Source organism: Salvelinus alpinus, chromosome 24 (assembly GCF_045679555.1).
Source record: "Salvelinus alpinus chromosome 24, SLU_Salpinus.1, whole genome shotgun sequence".
NCBI lineage: Eukaryota > Metazoa > Chordata > Actinopteri > Salmoniformes > Salmonidae > Salvelinus > Salvelinus alpinus.
The window spans coordinates 18,039,268-18,056,454 of NC_092109.1; the positions used below are offsets into that span (position 1 = coordinate 18,039,268).

Genomic DNA, 17,187 nt, shown 5'->3' on the forward strand with positions numbered 1-17,187 from the left:
TCATGTTTTGCAGAGGGGTCAAATACTTATTTCCCTCATTAAAATGCAAATCAATTTATAACATTTTTGACATGCGTTTTTCTGGATATTTTTGTTGTTATTCTGTCTCTCACTGTTCAAATAAACCTACCATTAAAATTATAGACTGATCATTTCTTTGTCAGTGGGCAAACGTACAAAATCAGCAGGGGATCAAATACTTTTTTCCCTCACTGTACCTGTTTAACAGACAAAATTAGGCTATAAGCTGTTATATCCAAAGATTTGTTGGTCAATTCCTCCACCCACCATGCACTCTTTAAATAGCCTACCTGAGTGAACGTGAAGGGTTGTTAAATTAAAACCAAGATTCGAATTGAGGGGGTATGAGAGAGAATGCCATAGGCCTAGTTTTTATTAAAGAAAATGGCAAAAAGCACAGGCCTACCCCTTGTTAGCTTAAGATTTGGAAGAAAATAAAAACAGATTGATAACAGCGTTTTTGTCAACCCTGACCATAGAAAGCTGTTATTCTCTATGTTGGTTAGGTCGGGGTGTGATTAAGGGTGGGTTATCTAGGGGAATTATATATCTATGTTGGCTTGGTATGATTCCCAATCAGAGGCAGCTGTTTATCATTGTCTCTGATTGGGGATCATATTTGGGCAGCCATTTCCCCTTTTGTACTTTGTGGGATCTTGACTATGTTTTTGCATAGTTGCTGTCTAGCCCTGCAGAACTTTACGTTTCGTTTTGTCTTTTGTTGTTTTTCAGTGTTCATCTAATAAAGAAAAATGTACGCCTAGGACGCTGCACCTTCGTCTCATTCCAACAACGAACGTAACAGAAGATCCCACCACAAACGGACCAAGCAGCGTGGTCAGGAGGAGAGGACATGACGGAAACCCGAGAGGCAGCCCCCCCAAAACATTTTTGGGGGGCAGATGACGTGGGCATCGGTGCTGAGGGGTGAGTCCGAGACCGAGGAGGAATTCTTGGACCGTTACGGCGAGGAGTGGTTGGCAGTGGAGAGGGACGAAAGAGTTTGGAAGGGTTGGAGTCTGGAGCAAGACAGTCGCTTTGAGGAGCGTATGACCCTTCAGGCACCATGCTTTGCGGTTACACGTACTGTGTCTCCGGTACGCATCCACAGCCCGGTGCACTCTGTGCCAACTCCCCGCATTTGCCGTGCTAGAGTGGGCATTCAGCCAGGACGGATTGTGCCGGCACAGCGCTCCTGGTCTTCGGGGCGTCTCTTCGGCCCTGGATATCCTGCGCTGACTCTGCGCACTGTGACTCCGGTGCGCCTTCACAGCCCAGTACGTCCTGTGCCAGCGCCCCGCAGTTGCCGGGCTAGGGTGAGCATCCAGCCAGGACGGGTTGTTCCAGCTCTGCGCTCCAGACCTCCGGTGCATCTCCACGGTCCAGTATATCCTGTGCCAGCTTCACGCACCCGGTCTCCTGTGCGTCTGCCCAGCCTGGTAAGCCCTGTGCCAGCTCTACGCACCAGGCCTCCAGTGCGTCTCCCCAACCCGGTAAGGCCTGTGCCAGCTCCACGCACCAGGCCTCCAGTGTGTCTCTCTGGCCCGGAGCCTCCAGTGGTGATCCATAGCCCGAAGCCTCCAGTGATGATCCATGGCACGAAACCTCCAGTGATGATCCATGGCCCGAAGCCTCCAGTGATGATCCATGGCACAAAGCCTCCAGTGATGATCCATGGCACGAAGCCTCCAGTGATGATCCATGGCCCAGAGCCTCCAGTGATGATCCATGGCCCGAAGCCTCCAGTGGTGATCCATGGCCCGAAGCCTCCAGTGATGATCCATGGCCCGAAGCCTCCAGTGATGATCCATGGCACGAAACCTCCAGTGATGATCCATGGCCCGAAGCCTCCAGTGATGATCCATGGCACAAAGCCTCCAGTGATGATCCATGGCACGAAGCCTCCAGTGATGATCCATGGCCCAGAGCCTCCAGTGATGATCCATGGCCCGAAGCCTCCAGTGGTGATCCATGGCCCGAAGCCTCCAGTGATGATCCATGACACGACGCCTCCAGTGATGATCCATGGCCCGAAGCCTCCAGTGATGATCCATGGCACGAAGCCTCCAGTGATGATCCATGGCCCGGAGCCTGCAGTGATGATCCATGGCACGAAGCCTGCAGTGATGATCCATTGCACGAAGCCTGCAGTGATGATCCATTGCACGAAGCCTCCAGTGATGATCCATGGCCCGAAGCCTCCAGTGATGATCCATGGCACGAAGCCTCCACTGATGATCCATGTCCTGGAGCCTCCAGTGATGATCCCTGGCCCGGACCCTGCAGTGATGATCCATGGCACGAAGCCTGCAGTGATGATTCATTGCACGAAGCCTCCAGTGATGATCCGCGGTCCGGAGTCTCCAGCTACGGTCTGCAGTCCAGAGTCTCCAGCGACGGTCTGCAGTCCAGAGTCTCCAGCGACGGTCTGCAGTCCAGAGTCTACAGCGACGGTCTGCAGTCTAGAGCCTCCAGCGGGGTTTCCTAGTCCAGAGCCGCCTGCGAGGGTTCCCAGTCCGGAGCCTCCAGCGAAGCCACCATTGAACAATGGTGGCCGGCACAAACGGGAGGGGGTAGCGGTATTTGGTACTGATGGCATTGAGACCTCTGTAGTCAATACACGGACGAAGACCCCCCTCCTTCTTGGCCACAAAAAAGAAACCAGCCGACGCAGGGGAGGTGGATGGGTGGATGAAACCCTGTTGGAGCCTCCTGGATGTACTCCTCCATAGCCTTGGTTTCAGCCCCCGACAGGGCGTAGATGCGGAGGCGCAGAGTCTGATAGCAGGTCGATGGCACTGTCCCAGGGGCAATGAGGAGAAAGACAGATGTTGCGAGTCTTAGAGAAAACCTCCCAGAGATCCTGGTAAACCTCCGTAATCTCCATCCACGGCCAGGAGATGGTGGGGTCGTGGCATTGGAGCCACGGGAGGCAGAGGACGACCTTGTGTACGGATGCCTGGATGATGAGGAAAGGGAGGCTTTCTTGGTGCAGGGGTCCCACAGTGATGGTGAGTGGTGCTGTGATGTGTGTGACTGTGCCAGACCCCAGTGGTCGTTTATCCAGCGCTTGAACCGGAAAGGAGAGCGGGTATGATGTTATGTTCAGGGAGGAAGTAAGGGCCTGGTCAATATAATTCCTGGTGGCTCCGGAGTCCACTAGAGCTGTGGAAACAACACGAGGGACAGCCAACTAGTGAAATCGGTACTAAAAGGGTTTGATGGAGAGTGAAGATGATGGAATACTCACACCTACCCCAGGAGACAGATGATCACTGGACCACTCCTCTGCTTTAGTGGCTCTTGGGTTAGAACGTAGCGGACACCGTTGAAGCTGGTGTCCCTCCTGGCCACAATAGGGACAGAGCCCCAGCTGTCTCTATGGCGTCGCTCAGCCGCGGGGGAGGTGTGGCCCCTACCTCCATGGGTTCAGGCTCTGACTCAGATCGGTCAACGAAGGAGGGAGAGAGGCGATGGGAGTGCCGACGCTCCCGAAGGAGGTTATCCAGACGGATGGACATCGTGATGAGTGCGTCCAATGAGAGGGTGTCATCTTGGCATACCAGCTCTGTCAGGACCTCTTCACTCAATCCTCTTCTGAATAAGGTCTGGTCCTCCTGCCGTAGTTGGAGTAGGCACTCACCCACCTCTCTGCCCTCCAGTGGATGATCAAAGACTCTTCCGAACAGAGCCATGAACCTCCCTTAGGAATCCAGGTCATCCTCTCCTTTCTCCCAGACGGCCGTAGCCCATTCCAACGCCCGCCCGGTCAACAGGGAAATAGCCATGGCAACCTTGGACCTCTCGGTGGTGGGGGGCTCTCGTTTTGATAAGCAAAAGAGAGCTTGCACTGATGGAGGAAGCCACTCATTTGGATGGAGTCCTGTCATGTTTGTCTGGGACAAACGGGCCCCGCTGACTTGGGCAGACTGCTGAATGGGCTGGGGTGCTGGCTCGCTGGGTCGACTCGTGGTAGAGGATCCTCCGCTCATTGGGGGTGATGCCCCTTGGGGAAGATCCAGATGTTGAAGAACACGGAGGACCTCATCCATCGTCTTCCCCAGTTGCGCCAGCTTATCGTGCTGTTGGCGAAGTAGGTCTACCTGTTCGTCAACCATCTGGGAGATGTCTCGGTTGGCTCCCGCTTCCATTTTGTGAGGCAATATTCTGTAACGTAAACGCAAGGAGTCAGGAAGCAAGTGCAGTTAGCGAGTTTAATTACGAAGATGACGGAACGATACAAAACAAGGAAACACGTCTAACATGGAAACATAAACAATATTGCCTGGTGGGGGATAACAAGGGAGTGCTGGATAAAGGGGGAAGTAGTCAGGGGAGTGATGGAATCCAGGTGTGCCTCATGATGGGGCGCATGTGTGCGTAATGATGGGTTGCCAGGACCGTGGTTAGTAGACCGGCGACATCGAGCACCGGAGAGGGGGAGAGGGAGTAGACTTGACTCATTGATGCATTCAGTTACTCTTTGATTGAACGTTAGAATGAGCAAAATAAGTGACCTAAATGACTTTGAGCATAATATGATTGCCGGTGCCAGGCGCAGCGGTTCCAGTATCTCAGAAACGGCCAGCCTTCTGGGCTTTTCACGCATGACAGTGTCTAGGGCAGGGGTCTCTAACAGTTTGATAGAGAGCTACCAGTAGCTCGCAGCCCACCTATGAGTAGCTCACCAAAAAAATCGGGAAGTGTTAAGCCACTATTTGTTTAAAAAAACATACCTAACACAATATCTGCCAATTAATTTTCAGCAATATTGCCCGTCTGTCTGTGTGGTGCACACGTTTGTCTATCACACATGTTTAGCCAGTTGATGTGATAACTTGTGGGTTGACAGAAATAATTTCCCCAAAACCTTCTCAATTAAATGTTAACTACAAGGTAGGCTTACCTGGCAGAAGTACATGAGTAAGTATATTGTTTGTATCTATTATTTGTTACTTGCAAACTGTGCCATGAAATGAGCAGCAGCAGTACAGAACCATCCTAGACCGGCACATTAGAAGGCACATTCCTCACTGGCTAGATGCGCAATTAAAGGGGAGTTACACTCAAATCAAAATGTGTTAGTTTTCTTCCTGACCTAAAAAGTTGTCTTCTGATGTGGTTTAAGTATTGACATGGGCTCAGAACATCCAATTTTGTTGTTTCACTATGAACAATTGTAATTTTGAGAGTGAAAAAACAATCAAATCTATTGGGAAATATAAAACATAATTTTGGGGAACAAATCACAGATTTTTTATGGCCCCCCTTAGTTGTTTATTAACCATTAGTTTTCCAGGTATATTGCCAGAACAAATAGTGCACTGCTTTCTCTTGTACACTAAGGACCCGGGGAAGAGTTGCAGAGGAGAAGAGAAGAATGTGCGCATTTGAAAGCTAGAAATAAATGTGTAGCTAGCAAAAAGTTTCATTTGTTTAAAGTAAATGTCGTGCTAGAAAAGGTTGGAGACCCCTGGTCTAGGGTTTACTTCTTGATGAGAGGTCGAATGAGAATGGCAAGAACCATGCAGGCGGGCCACAAACAGACAAATAACGGCGCAGTACAACAGTGGTGTGCAGAACAGCATCTCGGAACGCACAACTCATCGGTCCTTGTCACAGATGGGCTATTGCCGCAGACGACCACTCCTATCAGCTAAAACAAGAAGAAACAATTGAGGAGTAGAAAAACATTGCCTTGTCCGACAAATCCCGGTTCCTGTAGCGTCCTGCTGATGGCAGAGTCAGGATAAGCAACATGAGTCCATTGCCCCATCCTGCCTGGTTAAACGGTACAGGCTGGTGGCGGTGTAGTAACAATGTGTGGAATGTTTTCGCCGACAACGTACATTTTGCCTCCAATTGGTCCTCACACACCTCCTCTATACAGTCCTTTCACAAATAATAAGAATAATACATTGAATTTATAACATGCTTTTCATTGAAAAACAATCTCAATGTGCTACAGCAAGTGCATTAAAATAAATAAAAACGAGAGGTAGACAAAAAAGGAAGGAGCTAGACAGGGCAACTGACACAAAGGACACAGCTGATGCTACAAAAGAGGCAAGGACAGCAAAAAACACAGCTATATCTAACGGAAGGCCTTCCTTAACAGGAGGCTTGGTAGGCCATTTTTAAAAGAGCCTAGAGTCTGTCGTGCCTTCAGGTTGTCCGGTTGCTTTCAGGTTGTCCAGGAGTACATTCCAGAGGCGGGGGGGGAGGCGGTCGCGCAGAAAGCCTGATCACCCATGGAGCAAAGCTTGGTCCTGGGGATGTGGAGGAACAGGCTATCGCTTGATAAGAGGATGCAGGTTGGGATATGAGATATGAGCTGGTCTTTGAGGTATGGAGGGGCATTGCCATGGATGCACTGGAATGTCAGCAGGAGGGTTTTGAATTCGATTCGGGAAGCCAGTGGAGAGATGATGAAAGTGTTTACTCACTTTCATCAGGATCCTGGCAGCGCTGATCTGAATGTACTGGAGCTTCTGGAGACTCCTGCCAGGGATCAGGAGACAAAATAAATGGACGAGTTTCTCTGCATCAGACTGGGACAATGGGACATTTCCAACATTACCGCAGAACTTTGATATGCCTTGTTATTCTTACACATGCCTAATTTCTCTCTGACACATTTGAAGCAAAGACATATTCACTTTACTCGCCTCTGTGAGCTTAGATTATTGAAGTGGTTTTGACAGCGTATAGAAAAAGCGATGGCAGACAGAAAGCGTATGCTGTGTGTACATTGCTTAAACCCAGCTGAGGGATCTTGTAGAACTAGACTTGGCCTATATTCCAGGCAAAAACTATCATTGTGTGTCTACTCAGTGTTATTGAACACCTTGGTTTCTTCATTTTCTCCTTTCCTCCTCTCCTCCTTCTTAGAAACTTGTTTTATAAACGGCAACGTTAGTGGTCTGTGTGAAGAACCGTTACTATCTCTTGTTGGAGCCCTGGAAGACTAGCTGTCATCATGGCTTCAGCTAATGGGGATCCAAATTAAATTAAATAATCCCACTTTGGCACAGTAGTTCCCTCAGTAGCAACCCTCCCTTATTCTCACATCTCGTTGGCTGTGTCCATCACTCCCTACCTGCTCCCGGCAAGCACTGGGAGTTGTGCCAGTGAGCGGCAGTGTGTGAGTAATGGTAAGTCATCCATCAAACCCTATAGCATCTGTCTGCTAGCCACGAAACCCTACTGATCCCCAGTTTGAACCCCAGCTCATATGAAAACGCCTCTGCCACTTCTAGGCAAGTGTCACCAAACTGTAAAGCCAAGCTAATTAACCGAACAATAAAATAATTTACCCTAATTAACAAAGAACAGGCCTATAAAAGGAAGGAATGTCAAACACTGCGAGGTCACTCGAATTCTTGCACATAAAGGAAGGAATGCAGTGTGTGCGTGTATCTGTGTGTGTGTCTGTGCGTGCGCGAGTGCGACTCTTGCATATTATCATTGCGAGTGATATAGACATATTTACCCCGTAACAAGACATTATAATCTGTGCTCTAATTACACTTATGGTCTAGTCCTCCTGTGTGGCTCAGTTGGTTAGAGCATGGTGCTTGCAACATCAGAGTTGTGAGTTTGATTCCCACGGGAGAGCAATATGAAAAAGCACTGAAATATAGAGCTTTAAGCTGATCTAGGTAAGAGCCTTTGTTGATGTGTCTATTTTCTCACAAAGACACAAACACTGCAGACAGGCTCCTGTACTCAAACTCCACTGACAGTCCCATTTACCTTTGTACTAATTCTGTACAATTCTTACCTTGTACTAAGAGCAGAGACTGTGGCTGTTACTTCAGTGAACGAGTGTGTTGTTGAGCTGTCCTGTCCTCTCTGAGAGCTGGCTCCTGGGACGTGTGTGTGTTACTGTGTAGTGGGTCAGGTGGCTCCTCGGAGCCCGAGGCTGCTGGGAACACCTGCTGCTGTAGCCTGGAGGACTCTACTATCCCATATGCCCCGGCTTGTGTAAAGCATATTGTTTGTTGTTCTTGTTATGTTATTATCTCACAATTCAATGCAAAAGTAGAATCAGTCCGGAACAGCAACTACTCATGACCACATCGCATTGTAGGATGACTTTGACAATGTAATACCTGTGATGTTATTACAGATATCTCTCCTGTTCAAGTGAGAACTTCCTGGAATAAAAACTTTTGCACACCTGCCTTGTCACAGGTATGCACCATATTAGTATCCATTTTACACACAGACCGAAATCCCACTAATTTACCATGACTGCATTTTGCTTGCTCTGTTGTATATCTGAAAGGTGTAAGTGGTAAAAAAAAAACATGGGAATCCCCACCTAAAGGCCTAGTCATGATTCCTGCATTTGCACAGACCCTGTAACCAAAATACAGGTATCAGGTCTGTGTGAACGGTTCTCTGCTTGTTTGCAGGTAAATTCATGAACACTGTCATTGTTCAACACCTCCCTAATTGGAAATGCAAACAGCCCCCGTGGTTTATCAACACCCCCCTGCCACCACCCCTCCCAATTTGCCAGTTACCCACTGATATGTATAAAAGGGGTATACCTGCAAGAAAGTGGTAAATAAGGGGCTGTTTGAAAGGGGCTCATATAAACATTGCCTTGTATTTTTACAGGTAATATACCACATATTCTGTCTGAAATGGGTATAGGAGAATCAACCTTTTTTTTTTCAAAGTGAGAAACTGACAGCAATGCTCATTGATCAGACATAGGGGCCAGTCTTCGCTTGGTCAATCATTTTTCTTGTCCAGAACTACATGTGTCTGTCTGGATTATAGATTTAGAACTCGTCAATCTGAGAGCCATATTCTCCGTTTTCTCTGGCTCCATCTCTCTCCTCAGAAACCACTTTCAGCTCGAGGCCATCTCTGCCATAGAGAGACGAGAGAGGGATGAATACTCTCAACTCCACTCCATCTTATTTATAGAGTTTTGAGTAGAGTTACAGATGGCCCATATAAATCTGAATAGGGCTTCATTTCAGTAATAGGGCCTAAAATTGTCCACTGAGCCATTGTGAGGTCTATTATCTGACGTCCAGTAAGTTGTCCCTAGCCAAGTTCAGTACAGTACGGCGGTAGGATTTCTCATGATGATTTTAAAACAGGCTTTCTCGTCATGACAATTTCCTATCACTCGGCAAAGGCCGCATCTTCAAACGAGATGATACTGTCTTTTGGGTGCTAATATCCCATCTCATTCCTGGAACATTCTTTTTCCTGTGTCAGTCAGTGAGAAACCCATCTGCTCAAACCATCAGCCAAATGAAGAGGACAGAAAGTTTGAATTAAAGCAGATATTAAAAGCTTCCCCGGGGAGATCAAATGAAGTCGCTGCGTGAGGTGTGACAGTGATACGAAGGAGAAAAACAGGATCAGGAATTAGAACACGTCAAATGTAAATCATACCACTCCGCTAATTATGTTTCACAAACAAAGTTTGAATTTGATCATCAAATCCCATTTTGCCCTCAGGATACACTGTGTGTGGATCCCTCAGGCGACATACTTCAGTCAGAACATCCAGCTCCTAACCATTGAGAACATGCTCCTATGTGCATGCTTGTTGACTACTTTCCATAATTCTCTCCTTCATCTATGCAGGATGCAGATCTCTAGTCTTAAGCAGCTGACCTTCCATTTCTGGGTGTGTAGACCCAACAAGGCTATAATATCATGGTGTCCCACAGTTATCTGCCAGACTAAACACACAGTACGCTTCCTGTTGTTGACATTTCTCAAGGTGGCAGGTTTTCCTTGCGACTGAGTTAATGAACGTGATGCGCTCATACCTCCCGCTAATGCATCTGCTGGGTGAGACTCGCCACAGATGGAGAAACAGACAGAAAACAGCTTCTAGGCTTACATTTCAAAGGAAGATGATCCAGCTATACCTCCTCTCATCTATTTAACCCCTCGCCTATATTTCTCTCTCCCTGTCTGTCTGTGAGGTGGTTCATATTTAATGACACATTCATAGTAATCCAATCTAACACAGATCATGTAAAATGAGGCATGTACCACACACTCCCAGGGGTGGAAACATATCCTTCGTATTAATCACTGGTGCTTCATTGTCAGAAGTTGATCCACAGAACAGCCAGACATAAATCTCTCTGCCTAATCCCATTAAAGAGAACAAGGCTGTGGATTTAACCATCTTAATCATCTCAACATGAGAGTGTATGGAAATGGAAGGTGATTATACTTCACCTGATTTCAAGGTAAACCCCCCCGCGACGCAATACTGGGCTATTCCGAGGTTCCTGTACGCACTGTACACATTCCTGAGAGAGGATAACCCTCATTCATGGTTTACTAAAGGTCAATTATATTCTGTCTGTCTTTCAGTTAGCATACCACACCACAGTGCTGGTTGAGAATAGCAGTGGGTGTGGTCCCCTCAGGACTATGACGTAGAGTGGCGGTGGGTTTAGGTGTCACTGAATAAGGAGAGGAAGGAAGGTCAAAGAATGCAAGCAGATTCACAGGTCGCCTGCCTTGAATGACACCCAGCTCTTTTTCTCCACCAATCCTGTATAGAGTGGCTCAACTGTGTCTTGTTGTTGAAGATAAAACACATGATTGTTATAATGATTCTCTCTTGGTTGAGAACTCTGTTCTTGACCTTTAGTTGTTGTTTGGTTCCCAGGGTCTCTGTGAGGTTGTAACCTAAATGTCTGATAAGGCCTCTAAAGCTCTCCCTTACATTGTAATTACACTGCTGTTTGGCAAAAGGCTTCGGTGTCAAAATCACTGTCTGCTCCCATTAGAGAGAGAGAGAGAGAGAGAGAGAGAGAGAGAGAGAGAGAGAGAGAGAGAGAGAGAGAGAGAGAGAGAGAGAGAGAGAGAGAGAGAGAGAGAGAGAGAGAGAGAGAGAGAGAGAGAGAGAGAGAGAGAGAGAGAGAGAGAGAGAGAGAGAGAGGAAGAACAGAGAGAAAGAACAGAGAGAACAGAGAGAACAGAGAGAGGTGAGAGAACAGAGAGAGGTGAGAGAGAGAAAGAGGACAGAGAGAGTGAGAGAGAGAGAGAAAGAGGACAGAGAATGAGATGGAGGAGGAAAGAGAGGAAGGTCAGAGAAAGAGAGGGAGAGTGGAAATAGACAGGAAGGACCGAGAAAGAGAGGGAGAGAGAGGGATAGACACACAGAGAGAAAACAAGGGTAATGAGAGAGAAGCCTAGGTTTTGGCAGAGATCCTAAGAAATCACTCAACACATTGCAGGTTCAAGTATGATTGTTTGAAGTTGTGTAGTTTTTCTATTTGGGAATTAACTTCAGATAATAGAATGACAGCTGTTCAGTAGTAAGGAGTGTAAATAAACAACTTTGGATGCCTAACACGTACTGCTTATTGACAGTTATCTTCCATTTTTGTCAAAGAGCAATGAACAAAAGCTTGTCTCTATTTAATTTTCCACCCATTATTGAACCTTTATTCAACTAGACAAGTCAGTTAAGAACAAATTCTTATTTACAATGACGGCCTACCGGGGAACAGTGGGTTAACTGCCTTTTTCAGGGGCAGAACAACAGACTTTTACCTTGTCAGCTCAGGGATTCGATCACAGCAACCTTTCTGTTACTGGCCCAACGCACTAACCACTAGGCTACCTGCCGCCCCATTAGACAAAGCGGTTCAATTTACATAAAAAAGATAAGACATTACAAATTTGAGAGACAATGACAAACAACTTTTATTAAATCATTTTTTTTTGTAGTTAGTCATAGCTGCTCCAACACGTGTATTTACAAATAATGGCCTTCGTATGAAATACATTTGCAGAAAAATCTGGTGAAGCGAGTTAGACCAGGAAGAGAGGGAGGAGTTACAACAGTCTGGGGAGGTGAGGACAATAGGTCTGGGACAAGAGAACAGGGACAGAGGCCAGGAGACAGAGGACAGGGACAGAGGACAGAGGACAGGGGACAGATACATACAGTAGGACAGGGTACATAGGAGGGCACAGTGACATTAGGTTCAGGCTAAATGGCTACAGGTACCAAATTCAGGTGAAGAGCTCCTCAAATCAGACTCACTGTTCACCCTGTAACAAAACTGTGTCTAATACTCTACATCAACGTTTGAATAGAAAATGACAGTTAACTGATTTAGGACATTGTAATATGCACAGAAAACCAGCACTCAACAAGCTTTACAAAAAAATTGACATTCCATCTCCTGAATTCAGGTACAACAACATCTGAATTCAGGTACAACAACATGGTGCTACTGACTACTGAAGCTTCATCTGAAACCATTGGAGAGACCACAGACAAACTAAGCAGGTACAAGAACTCAAAACATTAGGCACCTAAACCACATTCCAGATGAAAATACTACTAAGTAAAGGTCTGGTCAAAAGGGGAGAGCGATAGGAGCGTGGTCTGGTTCTTGGAATGGGCATGGATGGATATAGTGCACTTCCAATAGCAAAGACCTTAACTTCAACCTCCACACACACACACACACACACACACACACACACACACACACACACACACACACACACACACACACACACACACACACACACACACACACACACACACACACACACACACACACACACACACACACACACACACACACACACACACACACACACGGTTGATATTTGAAGCTTACACATAATGCTAACTGCACGGTGGATTCAGAATTGATAGATATAGACTGTAACATTGATCATGTTTCTCATACAAAAAGACATTTAGAAATGAAATCAACTGTTTGTTTTTTTATCAAACATTTACATTTTTCTCACTAACAACATTAACAATGTCTCCCTTAACTCTGGTTGCCCTTCAAAGAAGTGTGAGAATCACTGCTCTAACACTGTACGTTCTATTAGACTACGGCTGGATACACAGTACCCATAAGACAAGTTGATCTGTGTTTCCCAATGTTGCCCGAAGTGAATGTCGGTGACAATGAATTTTTCTTTTCCTATCTACAGATTTGGTCAAACTGAATCCCACAATGACAGCCTACAGAGGCAGAGGCTGAATGTATTTCTCACTGATAGTCCATTCGACCCTTTACAAAGGAGGTGAGTGAGTGTCAGTACACTAAATAGACTGTGTATAAGTAAGTGAAGGGACTGAGGGAAATATTTACCGAGTGTTCCTGGGTTTGAGAAGCCGATTTCTATTGATCTCAGCTGGGGCCTCTCTCTCACTTCATCACTCACTCCGGTCCTCTGGGCTGAACAGGACACCTCTCGCGCCCCTGCTAGTGAACGTATCCAGAGACTGAACAGGACACCTCTCACGCCCCTGCTAGTGAACGTATCCAGAGACTGAACAGGACACCTCTCTCACCCCTGCTAGTGAACCTATCCAGAGACTGAACAGGACACCTCTCTCGCCCCTGCTAGTTAACCTATCCAGAGACTGAACAGGACACCTCTCTCGCCCCTGCTAGTGAACCTATCCAGAGACTGAACAGGACACCTCTCTCGCCCCTGCTAGTGAACCTATCCAGAGACTGAACAGGACACCTCTCTCGCCCCTGCTAGTGAACCTATCCAGAGACTGAACAAGACACCTCTCTCGCCCCTGCTAGTTAACCTATCCAGAGACTGAACAGGACACCTCTCTCGCCCCTGCTAGTGAACCTATCCAGAGACTGAACAGGACACCTCTCTCGCCCCTTCTAGTGAACCTATCCAGAGACTGAACAAGACACCTCTCTCGCCCCTGCTAGTTAACCTATCCAGAGACTGAACAGGACACCTCTCTCGCCCCTGCTAGTGAACCTATCCAGAGACTGAACAGGACACCTCTCTCGCCCCTTCTAGTGAACCTATCCAGAGACTGAACAAGACACCTCTCTCGCCCCTGCTAGTTAACCTATCCAGAGACTGAACAGGACACCTCTCTCGCCCCTGCTAGTGAACCTATCCAGAGACTGAACAGGACACCTCTCTCGCCCCTGCTAGTGAACGTATCCAGAGACTGAACAGGACACCTCTCTCGCCCCTGCTAGTGAACCTATCCAGAGACTGAACAGGACACCTCTCTCGCCCCTGCTAGTGAACCTATCCAGAGACTGAACAAGACACCTCTCTCGCCCCTGCTAGTTAACCTATCCAGAGACTGAACAGGACACCTCTCTCGCCCCTGCTAGTGAACCTATCCAGAGACTGAACAGGACACCTCTCTCACCCCTGCTAGTGAACCTATTCAGAGACTGAACAGGACACCTCTCTCGCCCCTGCTAGTGAACCTATCCAGAGACTGAACAAGACACCTCTCTCGCCCCTGCTAGTTAACCTATCCAGAGACTGAACAGGACACCTCTCTCACCCCTGCTAGTGAACCTATCCAGAGACTGAACAGGACACCTCTCTCGCCCCTGCTAGTGAACCTATCCAGAGACTGAACAGGACACCTCTCTCGCCCCTTCTAGTGAACCTATCCAGAGACTGAACAGGACACCTCTCACGCCCCTGCTAGTGAACCTATTCAGAGACTGAACAGGACACCTCTCTCGCCCCTGCTAGTGAACCTATTCAGAGACTGAACAGGACACCTCTCTCGCCCCTTCTAGTGAACCTATCCAGAGACTGAACAGGACACCTCTCACGCCCCTGCTAGTGAACCTATTCAGAGACTGAACAGGACACCTCTCTCGCCCCTGCTAGTTAACCTATCCAGAGACTGAACAGGACACCTCTCTCGCCCCTGCTAGTGAACCTATCCAGAGACTGAACAGGACACCTCTCTCGCCCCTGCTAGTTAACCTATCCAGAGACTGAACAGGACACCTCTCTCGCCCCTGCTAGTTAACCTATCCAGAGACCGAACAGGACACCTCTCTCGCCCCTGCTAGTGAACCTATCCAGAGACTGAACAGGACACCTCTCTCGCCCCTGCTAGTGAACCTATCCAGAGACTGAACAGGACACCTCTCTCGCCCCTGCTAGTTAACCTATCCAGAGACTGAACAGGACACCTCTCTCACCCCTGCTAGTGAACCTATCCAGAGACTGAACAGGACACCTCTCTCGCCCCTGCTAGTTAACCTATCCAGAGACTGAACAGGACACCTCTCTCGCCCCTTCTAGTGAACGTATCCAGAGACCGAACAGGACACCTCTCACGCCCCTTCTAGTGAACCTATCCAGAGACCGAACAGGACACCTCTCACGCCCCTGCTAGTGAACCTATCCAGAGACTGAACAGGACACCTCTCTTGCCCCTGCTAGTGAACCTATCCAGAGACTGAACAGGACACCTCTCTCCCACTCTCTCCTGGTGGTCATTTTTTGTTTCATTCCAGAAATAACCAACGCATGGCCCCCTAGCATGTGGTCTGCAAGGCGCTGCTCCACACGACATCAAAGACACGGCTAAATCATACCAGAGCTGCAGCTGCTATTGAGGAACCTTATGTCCACAACGTTACCACAACCTTCCTGCAAAGTTAGGAGAACTGCGGGGACGTGTGGGTGGAACATCACTGCATGGTCGCTAACCTATCAATATCAATATCAAGGAAAGTGTGTGCTGTTTGCCTGGAAGAACCCAAGAATACTACTAAAAACATAATTGAAACTAATCGTGTTAGCTACAGAATGGTATCATCCCTGTACCTTGTGTTTATAAACGTAAATGTAGTTTGGTAAAGGTTATGACAATGTTTCCAAAAGAAGTAGTGGATTGTAATATGGGCTGACTTGTTAGCACACACATATAGTTTGTGTTTACTGTTACAGAGAAGATCACAGTTATAACTCACATTCCTACACCCTGATACAACATGCAACTCTCTGTCCTCAATCCCTGAACTCAGCTTGATAAAAACAATCCAATTATATTATATTTTGAGTCCAAGCCCAGATATTTTAATGTGTATGAGTAATGAAATATTAGCATACCTGTCCTAAACAAAAAGAGAGACTGGTGCATTTTAGTGGTGGGATGTTTTGGGCTTGTCTCTGCTGTAGTTACAGTGACTGAACCAGGACAGTCATCAGAAAAGGTATAGAGCACAAGGACTCAAGAATAAATAGGAAAATACATTTGCCTGACAAAATACCATATCAGCTCCCACGCTCCTCGCAAATATACACCCGTGTTGGCTGCTAAACTTGAATTATGTGATTTATTTCAAAAATACATTAATCGATCACTAATTCCCCTAAAAGGACAGAAAGTACTAAACATGAGGGCTTATGTTTTCCGGTTAATCTCAAACATCCTCTGAGTCTCTCAGTCTCTGAGTCATTGAATACAACCCCCATCACCTGAGAGGAACTTCTAATGGACTCTTCAAAGGAAAGAAAATAACAGAGCCCCCTCCGCTTGGCAACAGGATTTCTCCAAGCTACAACCATGGCTTTGGATCCTTGTTTCACCGTTGATTGGCCAGCATGCCTTGTCCTCATTTTACTGGCCAATATACCTTGGCCTCATTTGATTGGCCAGTATGCCTTGGCCTCATTGCCATTGGCTGATCTGATCAGTCACAAGCCTTCTTCAAACGATCAATTGTCATTTGCTGTAAGACTTCATATTCTCAATCAAAGTAATTTGGGGGTTTGGAAAATGTTTTTGTTCCGTAGTTTAATCTTGCAAAATGTTTGGTGTGGCTACAGAGGAGGGCGAGAGAGAGAGAGAGAGAGCGAGAGAGAGAGAGAGAGAGAGAGAGAGAGAGAGAGAGAGCATGTGTGTGTTAGTGTGTGAGAGGGTGTGGAGATGGCAAATTCAACGGCATACCATGGCCTTCAAATATCAAAATTCACAGGAAAGTAAAATGACAAAATGAGAGTCAAAAAGGCTTTTGGCATCTTAACTCCCCAAAGCAAAGTTTATAAAAAGGACTTCCACTTATAAGTCTCTCCTCTCCCTTGCACTGAGAGAGACTGTCTGTTAAAAAGTGCTCCTTGGGGGGCCTGTGGTCCAGTCAGGGCGGTCCACTCCGCTCTGTCTAAAACCCTCAGGCTGGGCGCTATGAAGACAAGATGGCCGCCAGGAGAAACAGGGAGGAGGTCACCAGCAAGCCGGCGGTCTGAACCTGGCCCACGGAGTTGACGTCACCTCGGGATGGCTCAGCTGACTCGTGGCTGGTGTCATCTAGATGAAGGGAGGAAAAGATGGAGGAGAGAGGAAAGAGAAGGAGATAAGAATAATTGGAGAAGAGACATCAT

The 17,187-nt window shown here is 47.2% G+C and overlaps 1 protein-coding gene across 6 annotated transcripts in view; it reads right to left on the reverse strand.

Annotated features, from left to right (window-relative positions):
• Positions 1-11,712: 11,712 nt before the first annotated feature.
• LOC139551775 (ephrin-A5-like) overlaps positions 11,713-17,187 on the reverse strand; it is a 55,527-nt gene continuing 50,052 nt past the window's right edge. For 2 of the 6 annotated variants that reach the window (XM_071363110.1, XM_071363111.1), the window contains exon 5: positions 11,713-17,113. In XM_071363110.1, coding sequence (XP_071219211.1) covers positions 16,989-17,113 — 125 coding nt within the window. In that variant the 3' untranslated portion in view covers positions 11,713-16,988. The remainder of the gene's footprint in view (positions 17,114-17,187) is intronic. The other 4 variants (XR_011670320.1, XR_011670319.1, XR_011670318.1 and 1 more) reach the window with 4 other exon arrangements.